The sequence below is a fragment of the Ursus maritimus genome, unplaced genomic scaffold (genome assembly GCF_017311325.1).
Source record: "Ursus maritimus isolate PB19 unplaced genomic scaffold, ASM1731132v1 scaffold_2, whole genome shotgun sequence".
Taxonomy (NCBI): domain Eukaryota; kingdom Metazoa; phylum Chordata; class Mammalia; order Carnivora; family Ursidae; genus Ursus; species Ursus maritimus.
This window is the reverse complement of record NW_024424452.1, coordinates 6,209,348-6,221,455: the sequence shown is the minus strand read 5'-3', so window position 1 is coordinate 6,221,455 and position 12,108 is coordinate 6,209,348. Positions and strand designations below refer to the sequence as shown.

At 42.6% G+C, this 12,108-nt stretch overlaps 1 protein-coding gene across 1 annotated transcript in view; it reads left to right on the top strand.

Moving 5' to 3' along the window:
- The window catches only part of KPNA7 (karyopherin subunit alpha 7), a 24,960-nt gene extending 17,261 nt beyond the window's left edge, over nucleotides 1-7,699 (top strand). The window contains exons 8-11 of the mRNA XM_008698493.2: nucleotides 1,490-1,547; nucleotides 1,842-2,024; nucleotides 5,177-5,323; nucleotides 7,495-7,699. Of these exons, the coding sequence (XP_008696715.1) occupies nucleotides 1,490-1,547; nucleotides 1,842-2,024; nucleotides 5,177-5,323; nucleotides 7,495-7,608 (502 nt within the window). The 3' untranslated portion in view covers nucleotides 7,609-7,699. The remainder of the gene's footprint in view (nucleotides 1-1,489; nucleotides 1,548-1,841; nucleotides 2,025-5,176; nucleotides 5,324-7,494) is intronic.
- Nucleotides 7,700-12,108: the final 4,409 nt, after the last annotated feature.

The following is a 12,108-nucleotide window of genomic DNA, read 5'->3' as shown; positions in this document are numbered from 1 at the left end:
GGAATTCAGATCCCGGCTAAGAAGCAAATTAATTGAGATCACAACAGAGCTATGAAACCTTAGTTTCCTAACTCGCCCTGGAAAAAGGAAGAGGCATCCCATTTGGGACAGCCCATTGAAGATTTGGAGACTAAACAGGCATTGTTCAATGAAAAGATGATCCCCGCAGCTCAAATATTCAGAAAAAATCTTGAGCTGGTAAATATTGGCTTATCTTTAGTGTTAAAAGAATGTGCGATCCACTCTACTTGCCAAGGGAGGGGGGGAGGTTTTGTTTTAGGAGGAAGAACATATCAGGTTATGGTGATACTATATACACAGAAGGAAGTGGCCTTTTCAGTGTAAAAATCACATTGATTAGAGTGGTAATATACACTGAAAATCCGGATATAAAAGTAGAAATACAGGGGCGCCAGGGTGGCACAGCGGTTAAGCGGCTGCCTTCGGCTCAGGGCGTGATCCCGGCGTTCTGGGATCGAGCCCCACATCAGGCTCCTCCACTATGAGCCTGCTTCTTCCTCTCCCACTCCCCCTGCTTGTGTTCCCTCTCTCGCTGCCTGTCTCTATCTCTGTCAAATAAATAAATAAAATCTTAAAAAAAAAAAAGTAGAAATACAATAAAGCTTCCTTCTTCCTCCTGATTCCCACTTCCCTTCCCTGGGACAACTACTATCTGTCAGCATTTCTTTTTGTCACTTGGAATGGATGAGCTCTGTTTAAATCATCTGCATGTGACACAAGCCTAGAGTAAGACACAGTCTTACTCGGGGGCGGGGAGGCAAGTGGAGTAGGATGGGAGAGAGAAGCTGCTGGTGGTGTGCCTCCCCTCAGGCTGGATGGTGGGTTCCCAGGTGCGCCCCCCAAACCAAGGGTTCAACCCAGTCCTTCAGATACTTCCTATCCTGTGTGCATCTGTGAGTCCGTACATATTCTAATCAGAACATCCAGTCATGAATCAAGGAGAAATCTTATTTCAAACTGCCTTTTGAACTACACCTGGCTCGGAGCCATATGTTTTGTTTTTTTGTTTTTTTTAAAGATTTTATTTATTTATTCAACAGAGATAGAGACAGCCAGCGAGAGAAGGAACACAAGCAGGGGGAGTGGGAGAGGAAGAAGCAGGCTCATAGCAGAGGAGCCTGATGTGGGGCTCGATCCCATAACGCTGGGATCACGCCCTGAACCGAAGGCAGACACTTAACAGCTGTGCCACCCAGGCGCCCCCAGAGCCATATGTTGTTTCGGTTATTGATATGTTTTTGTTTTTGTTTTTTTAAGCTAAAGTCACAGGTTTTTCCCCAGCCATAAAACGGGAATAACTCCTTCTGCCTGGGGATAGAAGGTTCTATGATTAATTGCTCCCATATCTCTGGGCAATGTGTTTTTTATAAATGCAAGGGATACATTGAGTGACGTTTCAGTGGCCTTCCTCTGTCACCTCCAGGCCGGCTCAGTGTCTGAGATCACTTCTGTGTGGTGGGCTTTGTAGCTATGGAGCTTTTGTCCACAGTTTTCCTGCAACAGAAAGACCAGAAATGTTGACCGAGGTCACTAGAACCTAAAATTCCAAGCATAATGCCTGTTTCTTCCCCATAACCTGACCTAAGGAAATGAGTCTACTTCAGCTTAGATAAGGCCCCATGGCAGTCTGCCTGCCTGCTTCTGGGCTTCTCAAAGATGCTGTCTGCTCATGAGCTAGAGACTGGTTGCCGAGGTGTTCTCTGTAAATCGCACGTATGGTCTTGGCTGTCATTGGCCTACCTAGGTATTGAACGAAGTTAGCATTGATGTATTTAAGTTCCCCAGGATCTAGAAAGAATGTAAATGTTCTCTTTCCGCAGGGAGAATTTAAAGTCCAGAAAGAGGCTGTTTGGACTGTGGCTAACTTCGCAACTGGAGGCACCATAGACCAGTTGATCCAGCTTGTCCACTCTGGAGTCCTGGAGCCACTGGTGAATCTGCTTACTATCCAAGACACCAAAATCGTTATCATCATCCTTGACGTTCTCTCTTTTATCCTCCAGGTGAGCTGTTCTAAGCAGGTTGGTTTTTAAATAGCAATCTCCAAATTTAAGGCACTTAATTTGGTTCTTAAAGAGAGATTAAGAGAATCACATGTGGATTCTCTTACCACTCCTTCACCCCTCCTCCTGGCCACATATCCTATGGGTAACAAAAATAAGAGGACTTTCAAAGAAGGTCCATCTTCATTCTTCAAATGAGTGACTGTATGCCCAGCATTGTTTCAGATACTCAGGATACAACAGAACATAAGCTCTGATTGAGCTTATGTATTAATGGTGAGAGAAACAGACACAACAGTTGAGAGTTTATCTGCCAAGCCGTCACTGATGGCTCAGAGTGGGGAAAGAATGGCAATCCCTTGTATGCAGTCATTAGAAGAAACTTGTCTCAGGAAGAACATTTACGCAGAGCCCTGAGAGGAGTGAGTCTTGTGGATATCTGGGGAAGAGCACTCAAGGATGAGTGGGAGTGAATGGATAGAAGGTGGTAGTCAGGCTCAGAGTATCCAGATCACATAAGGTGTGGGAGAACTTCAGCTTACTCCGAGTGAGATGGAGAAACCAATCAAAGCTTCAAAGCAGGGTAAAGCAGTCCGTGAACCACATGGCTGGCTCTCTTGGAAGGCTAAAACATAGGATACACTCAAAAGCACAGCAAGAAGTTAACAGGAATAGATCTTGAAACTGACTACGAAGACTTGGTTAGAGATCTAGAAAAGTCTTATTTCTGAAAGAAAGCCAATGTCCATAAACCATTTGTGTCAGTTCTATATTGGTGCATAATTGATTACTCCCTGCTGGTCTACAACAAATATTTATTATGTCACCTAGTTTCTGGGGTTAGGAATCTGGGGGCAGCTTAGCTGGATGGTTCTGGCTCAGGGTCTCATGAGGTTCAAGGTGTCACCTGGGGCTGCAGTCTCATCTGAAGGCTTGATGGAGGCTGGAGGATCAGCTTTCAAGATGGCTCACTCACATGCCTGGAAAGTTATTCTCACTACATGGACCTCTTCATAGGACCATTTGTGTGTCTTCACATCATGGCAACTGTCTTCTTCTGGAACAAGTGATCTAGGAAAGCAAGGTGGAAGCCCCGTTGGCTTTTATGACCTAGCCTTGGAAGTCATTTCAACAACATCCAATTGCTTATACAGATCAACTCCACTTAACACAGGAGGAAACTATATAAGGGTGTTTGATACCAGGAGGTAGGGATCATCTGAGGCCATCTTGAAGGCTGGCTATATTCATCTGGTTAAGGTCCTTTTATATGCGACCAAGCTGTTTGAAAAATTTCAAAGTAACACCAGGGGACTCCTTTTAAAAGCTCACTTTAAGCATCCTTTTCATGTAACTGTCTTGGCAAGAACTGACCCGAGTCAAGAACAGATCTGAAACAGCACCCAATTAGACACTAAGGCTGAGCAAATCACATAGATGAAGAATAGAGACTTGGCCACCTGTAGACAAAGTTGGACATAACGTCATAACACATTTGTGAAAGCACACTTGTGGGCTGTAGAAATTTAACGTCATCTGTTTCATTTGAACTAAACATTTGGGATTTTTTTCCTTGGGAGAGTCTGTGAAAACCACATCTGATAGACTAGAGAGAGGCACTGGAATAGCAGGTTAGGAGGACGAGGTAGGAGAGAGCCTCAAATGGGCAGCGGAGTGTAGTTGAAGTTCTTTGAAGTGATTTGGGGGCCATTTGCTGTGGTGTCAACATCCAGAATCCTTCTCCAGAGCTCTGACTGCCCTTGGTCATCCCACATGCCCCAGCTTTCTGAAGCTGACCTAGCACATTGGTCCTGCCTCAGTTTCTTTGCTCAAAGCCAAAATATCAAAACAAAACAAAAACAACCCCCCCCCAAAAAAAAACCCTCACTTTGGACATGCGGGATAGGACTAGAGTGCGTCAGGGTTTAGACACACAGTGCAAACTCTTATCAGGTAGACAGCGGAGCCCAAATCATGTTTAATTTGAACCACAGGAGGTGCCAAAATCCAGAGTTGGACCCTTAACTGACCGAGCCAGTTAATCTTTAGAAAAGGTGAAATAGAGAGCAGAGCCCTTCAGGAGTGGACACCACAGCCTTTTCTTTATTTTTCTTCACTTCCTCCAAATAGGCTGTTTAGCTGAATTACTCCCTCTTCACCTAATATGCAACACGTATTCCTTCAAATCTTTGTCCTTGCCCCTCGTTGTGGGAATGCTGTGATTATCCTATGGTTGACCCTGGCAGAGCACCGCTCATCAAGAACATGGTTACTTTCCAGGCCTTTTATGTGCATCTTCTATAACTGAAACCCCCGATCATTTACTATATTCTGCTTTCTGTACCGCAGCAATTATTCACCCGTCCTGCCCCAAGAACGTGAGTTATGAAAAGGCCTTTTCCAAAGCACATCTTGATCCCCAGTTTTGTAGGCCTCACCCACAGAATATGTACAAATGTTCGAGTGAAGGAATAGCCCTATGTGATGAGTCCAACGATCCACATTGGATTAAATCCACTCATATTACTTGTTTCCAGGGACTTGGTTATTTGCCGTGGTGTTACTAAGGGTCCCTTTAGCTTGACCTCTCAAGGCTTTCCAGCAAGGGTAGGCCCAGAACACCTGCATTTAAATAGCATTACTTGAACATTCTTTCAAACCGTATTTTAAACAATTTCTATTAATTAGAAGGGAGATACGTATGAAATAGTAGTAGCAATGTATTTATGGAGGGCAGCATACTTCGCAAAAATTATATTTTGTGCAATTAATATAAACTTAAATATATATATTATAAATATCTGAAAGGGGAGCAAGATCCTGAATTTTTTTTAAAGAGAGGGAGACAGAGAAGAGGCGGTGAGAAGGAGAGGGAGAAAGAGAGTCTTGAGCAGGCTCCACGCCCAGCATGGAGCCCAGCACAGGGCTTGATCTCACAACCCTGACATCATGAGCAGAGCTAAAATCCAGAGTTGAACGCTTCGCTGACTGAGCCACCCAGCTGTCCCTGATCCTGCTGTCTTAATTAGGGAAAAGTAAAACTGTGGCTGCCATTCTGGAACCCAGGAACCTTTGGTCTGACTCCCCAGTGGTGAAGCCCCACCTCCAAAGGGCTTTGGCCCAGAGTCTCGCTTTTTCTTGTATGCCCACAGGCGGCAGAAAAGCTATCAGAGAAGGAAAACCTGTGTCTTCTGATCGAAGAAATGGGTGGCATTGATAAAATTGAGGCTTTGCAACTTCATGAGAACCCTCAGGTCGCCCTGACGGCTTTGAACATTATTGAGAAACATTTTTCTGAGGTAAGTGACTTCAGAGTGGAAAGGAGTGCCCACGTGTCCTGGCATGCCACCTTACCAGGTGATCACTGGGCAGGTGCCTGTGCTGCTCCCGTGGGATGGGTGACCAGACAGGTGAGCTGCTCTCACGACTTAGCTCTGGGTTTCTCCCCCATCCATGTTGAATGGGCTGCCTTTGAGTGGCGGCTTCCTGGCTCCTGGAAACCATCCCAGTCCCATAAAAGCTTGTCCTGTTGCCTCTGATTTAGAATTTTGTTTTTGTGGTTTTTTTTTTCTTCCCCTGCTTACTTCTTTTGATGGGGACAGACAGATGGACGGATGGAGGAAGGGAGGGGATATGATGCTGAAGTGATTTTTTTTTTTAACTGAGAAACAAAAACAACTAAGGCAGGCCTAGCTTTTGAAAGACACTTTGCTACTTAACACATTTCGTCTCTTCCCAGAAGATGGGGTTTGGGTTAAACTGTACACAGGGCTTCTGACTTCTCTGCGGGAGCAGGGAATAATGATCAGACAGCAGTAGACACTCCTTTAAGCCATTTTTTATTGTAACGTGCAACACAGCAGTTTACCCTTTTCACCATTTTTGAGTGTACAGTTCAGGGTCCTTGAGTACCTTCACATTGCTCTGTAGCCATCACCAGCATCCTCTCTAGAACTTTCCCATCTTTGCAAAATGAAGTTCTGTCCCCATTAAACATTAACTCCCTGTCCTTGCTCCCCTCTCGCCCACCCCCTGGCAACCACCATTTAACTTCTCATCTCTGTGAATTTGGCTACTCTAAGTAGAATCCTGCAGTATTTGTTCTTTTGTGACGAGTTCGTTTTACTCAGCATAGTGCTCCCAAGGTTCATCCATGTTGCAGCAGGTGCTGCAGAATTTCCTTTATATTTTAGGTTGGGTAGTATTCCATTGTGTGGATAGATGACATTTTGTTTATCCATTCATCATAGATATTCACTTGGGCTGTTCTTTTGACTATTGTGAATAATGTTGCTATGAAAATGGGAGTCCAAATATCTGTTCAAATTCCTGCTTTCAGTTCTTTTGGGTGTATATACAGAAGTGGATTTTTTGGGTCATATGGTCATTCTATTTTTAATTTTTGAGGAACCACTATACTGTGTTCCATAGTGAATGCACCATTTTGCGTTCTCACCAGCAATGCATGAGGGTTCCCATTTTTCAACACCCTTGCCAATACTTGTCTGGGTTTTTTTTTTTTTTCTGTTTTTTGTTTGGTTTTTGATCATAGCCATCCTAATGGGTGTGAAGTGGTGTCTCATTGTGGTTTTGAGTTGCATTTTCATTAGACATTTTTCATACGAAGAAGGTGAACTCAAAGTTCTTAAGAGGCTAGGAGGCTGGGGGTTTATAGAGTGAGTGACAGTCTGTTAGGCATCAAACTTGAATCAGCAAAATCCAGAACCATACAATAAATATGACCAGGTTGGTGATGTGTTGCTAACTGAAGATAGCCAATCCTGGTTTGGGACCAAGAGGCTGCTCTCAGAGCAGAGAGGACCCAGAACACCAATCCGCATGTTCTGGATTAAGGCTCCTATGAACACCTTGTAAGGTGGTTCAGATCTCTAGGACTCATCCAGGGCTCCAGGCCAAAGATTTCCGATTTGGAAGTAACAGCTACATACGCTATGTCCTTACTCACCACGAGGGCACTGTTCTGTGTATCAAAACTGCACTTAAAAATAAGCCAGACACGAGAACACAAATACTGTGTGCTTTCACTTACATCAGGGACCTAGAAGAGTCAAACTCAGAGATAGGCATACAGTAGAATGATAGGGGCCAGGAGCCAGGGGAGAGAAGGAAATAGGGAGTTAGTGTTTAATGGGTACAGAGTTACAGTTTGAAATGACAACGTTCTGCAGATGGATGGTTCTGCAGATAGCTGGACAGCAATGTGAACATACTTAATGCCACTGAGCAAACGGTTAAAGATGGCAAATTTTATGATAGGTCGGTTTTACCACACACATAAACTGCATTTAAGATCCAGCCTGAGAAATATTTCAGTGCTCCTCTCCTCTGAGGGAGACTCGAGGCCAATTTAGAGCAAATTGCTAATCCACAGAAGATGTTAAGGAGTCAACTGTGTAGCAATAATATGCTGAGAGGCTGCAGGTATAATAGCGTCTCTTCTTCCCTAAAGGGAGAAGAAAGTGGCACAATATTACCAGCCCTGGACCAAGATCATGAATTCTTAAACCGCGTAACAAAAAAATACCAAGGCCCCACGGTTCCTAAACCAAGGAGCAAACCCTAATGGGTAACTTCTTTAAGAACCTTCTATGTCTTGGCATGGCCCAGGTGTAAAGGTTTTTAACCAAATGTTAATAAAATTTTTGACACATTCACCTCCATCTATCAAAAATGCCGTTAAACTGCTTATGTCTTAAAGTCATGTGGAATTCATCTCCTAAGAATGTGTGGTTTAGTGGTTACCTTTAAGAATCTCAAAGGAAGGCCCTGAAAACTGGATAGAATGGTCTAGAGCTATCTAGACAAATTTCGACTTGCAGACTTGGTTTACCCAGCAATTCTTATATTGCTTTCCCCTTTCCTTTTCATTGTCATGGAATGTCTGTTAATACAGAACATTCTTCAGGGAAAGCTATGTGGACGGTGGTCGAAAGGAGAGTGAGAGTAGGATGGGAAGGACCTAGGAACACGATACTAGGCAGTGTTGTGATGGATGCGGAATATGCTTTAAGGAGGATTGGACTTGATTTGTATTATTTAAGTGTAGAGATGGGTCAGGTTCTATCGTGGCTCTGAAGCATCACCCCAAAATGTCATGCCCAAAGCAGGTCTTCACTGGTCCTTGACAAGTGAGGAGGAAAGCTGTGTGGGAGTCCATCTAAAATACTGCTGGGAGACCATTTGTGTTCTCACAAACATCTTGTTGAGTGGTGAGAACAAATCTATGATTTAGTGGAGATAAGATCTTCCAGAAAGTATCCTCGTCAACGTTTGGGGTGACTATGCTTGCTGCTGAGAGCTGTGTTGGTGGGAGGGGATCCTCCATGTTTTGCTCTCCCACATGGAAATGAAGAGGACCCAGGAGACTCCTTTTCAACTACCTCTTTCATTCATCAGCTTAAGACATCCTAGCTTGGTACATCTCTGACCAAGCAGAATCCCACTCTACAAGGACTTTGAATCTTAGACCCAGGGATTGAGCACAGAAGAAACAAATAGTTGGCAAGCGTTCATTTACTCCAGCGGCAGGACCTTACGCTCAGTGGAGTGGACATTCTCAATGGTTACCTGCCTTCTGCTTCTCCAAGGCTTCCCTTTGGTCCCGTCTGCTCTCCCATACTCCTTATTTTTTTTTTAAATATTCTATTTATCCATTTACTTATTAGAGAGCGAGAGAGAGTGAGAGAGGGCACAGCAGGAGGAGCAGGGGGAGAGGGACAAACAGACTCTGCTGAGTGCAGAGCCTGATGTAGGGCTCAATCCACAACCCTGAGATCACAATGTGAGCGAAAATCTAGAGCTGGTCACTCAACTGACTGAGCCACCCTGGTGCCGCTGTTCTCCCATGCTCTTACAACAGATTCTCTTTTTGTTTAAGTAGCCAGAATTAGTTTCTGTTGCTTGCAACTAAAGAATCTTAACTGCTACACATGGGGTGAAAAACTAAACTGTAACTAGTTATTTAAATCCAAAAGATCTATTAAATCCCATTCTGTCAAGATAGACACTGTATAAAGTTTGAACTTTAAGTTAAAAACACAAGTAATATATGTAACAAATTGTATATACTGCTATATGGTATATATAATAGTTATTATGTTATATATAAATGTTTTTTCAAATTAAAAACAAAACTAAGAATGGAAAAAAATAATCCCAGCATGCCAACACAACTATTCTGGATTGATTATTTTTAAGTAATCTCAGTGCCCAATGTGGAGTTTGAACTCATGACCCCAAGATCAAGAGTTGCATGCCCTACAGACTGAGCCAGCCAGCTGTCCCATCAACACAACTGTTTTTATGTTTGTGTTTTCCCTTCCAGTTTGAGTCCACATAGGCCTTTTTTTTTTTTTTAATCTGATTGAGATCTGATTCTTTTTCAACATTCTAAAATGCCACCTTTTCCCCGCTAGCAGAAGACTGAAGTTGAGGGGAAGGCAGAAGGTGAGGTGATTTACAAAAGTACCTTGAGAAAAAAAGTTTTTAATGAAAAAGGTTCGAAACCCTGTTGAGGTTAGTCATTGCCCAAATGGTCTGACCTTGTTGGCTCAAAATACTATTAGCCTTTTTTCTCCCCTCCCAGTCAACTATTTTTACTAAAATTGCATAACAAAGGAGCATTTGTAGTTTAGGGATACTGATACCAACTTGTCTAGCAAGTTTTTTTTTTTTTTTTTTTTTTTAAAGGAGCTATCTGCCTATCGTACATGGCTTAGGTACAAAGAGGTGGTGTTAGTCACCTTCTGGTGGCTGGGTGCCCATGTGCTTGGACTCAGTGTGTTGGGATGACTAGCAGAGCAATAGAAAGAAGGAAGAAGTAATTGGCCCTGTGACAGCTTTATGATGTAAAAGCTGAATTGGAACAACGGACTCTCTTGCATTTACCCAAGTTTGTCATGAACCATAGAAGAAATGCAATTCTCCTATCTACACTACAATCCATAATTTACCTGCTGCCTGTTTGCCTGAAACATAGAGGGACCATGTTTAATGATAATAGTACATGATATTTTAGGCATAGTAGCAAAAATAACCAGACATGGAGTTGTGGGCTGTGGGTTCTGGTCCCGGCTCTTTTTCTAAATACTTGAAGCCTGGACAAGTCCTATAATTTCCCTGTTCTTTAATGCCTCATCTGTCAATGCTTTTCATTCCTTTGGGCTTTCAGTTTTTATCTGCAAAATAGGGAGGTTGGGTTTGGTAAATTACTGGTTGTATAATGTTTTCATATATTTTCTTATGTGCAACTCATAACCTTGAAAAGTCAAGTGTGGCAAAAATGGTCATCAGTCTCCAATGAAAGAAAGTGGAGCTCACAAAGTTACTCAATATGTCCTGCATCTTTTAGTAAGTTGTAGAGCAGAGACTCAGGTACAAACCCTGGTGTATTATCTGCTTTATAACGAATTTCCCTAAAACTTAACGGCTTACAAAAAACCCCTATTCATGCACACATTTTTTGCGGGTCAAGGATCTGGAGACAGCTTGGCCGTCTGGCTCAAAGTCTCATGAGATTGCCTTCAAGCTTCTGCTAGAGCTGCATTTTTATCTGAAGGCTTAACTGGGGGGAGGATGTGCTTCAAAATTCACTTATGTGGTAGGTAGTAGGTTTCAGTTTGTCCATGGCTGTTGGCTGGGGACTTCAGTTCTCCATCACACAGGCCTCTCCATAGATGACCTGAATCTCCTGCCCATAGGACAGCTAGCTTCTCCCAGAGCAAGTGATCTGAGAGTGTGTACATAGGAAAGAAAGAGTGCTCAAGACAGAAGCCACAGTCCTTTATAACCTAGTCTCAGAAGTTGATATACTCTCATGTTCACCATATGCTCTTAGTTACACAGACTAACCCTGGTAGAATATGGGAGGGTCTACACAAGAGTGTGGAGACAGGAGACAGGGATCACCTTGGGAGCCACCTTGGAGGCTGACTACCCCACTCTGCTACTCTGCCATGTGTTCACATTTTAGAAGACATCAATTCAGATGATAGCCTAGGGTCAGTGAAGTCTCAGCAAAGAAAAAGAAGAGGTGAAGAACCGAATGGAAATTTTAGAACTAAAAAATATAATAATGGAAATTAAACTTTACTAGATGAGCTCAACAGCAGAATGAAGCAGACAGGAAAGAATTAATGAACTTGAAGATAGAACAATAGAAGCAATTAAACCTCTAGATCCAACTACCAACGCTCAGGAAATACAGAAGACAGAGAAAACTGTTAAACTACACCTCAGAGATGCAATCAGGAAAATCCAGACTGTAAGAAACTCTGCAAGGCCATTCTATTTCCTCATTGAATAAATTCTAGTGAAAAAAATTGCACATAAGAGAAACTTAGAGACTTAAAACACTATTGGCCAGCCAGAATGTGTGGATTATTAGTTCTATTTTGATGGTAACAAGCAAATGTAAAATAAATAAATGACATTTATGAGACAACTGGAAACCTGAACTTTGAATGGAGGTTTGATATTAAAGAAGTGTTAATTTGGGGGGGGGGTGAATAATCATGTTAATGTTATATTTATTAGAGTCCTAATCTTTCAGAGGTATGTACTGAAAGATTACATTCGGAATGATTTTGAAATTTGTTTCAAAGTAATATGGGATAAGGGAAGTGGAAGAGGAAGAGAGATATAGGGTAGAACTGGAAATGTGATAATGGCTGGTGGGGCTGGTGATGGGACCATGGGGGGCAGGTATTATGCCATTCTGTTGTTGTTGTTGATTTTTTTCTGTGAACATAGGAATTTCCCAATAATTAAAAAAAAAATTTAAAAGCCATTATATCCTTTTACTCCACAAAGCTGATCATCTGACCCTTCCCTACCCTGATAGTAGACTGGAAGTTTGTTTCCTCAATTGGGTAAAAAAAAAAAAAAAAAAAAAAAGGTCTCTGTACTAGGATACATCGGGCAAGGTTAAAAGCAGATTCATGCTGAATGCAGGGGGATTAAGTAAATTGCTTAGGGAATGGTGAGTCCCCACTTACCCTACACCCTACCGGGTAAATAGAATGCTACCAGACAGCTGTATATCTTCCACACAGGAGACTAGAAG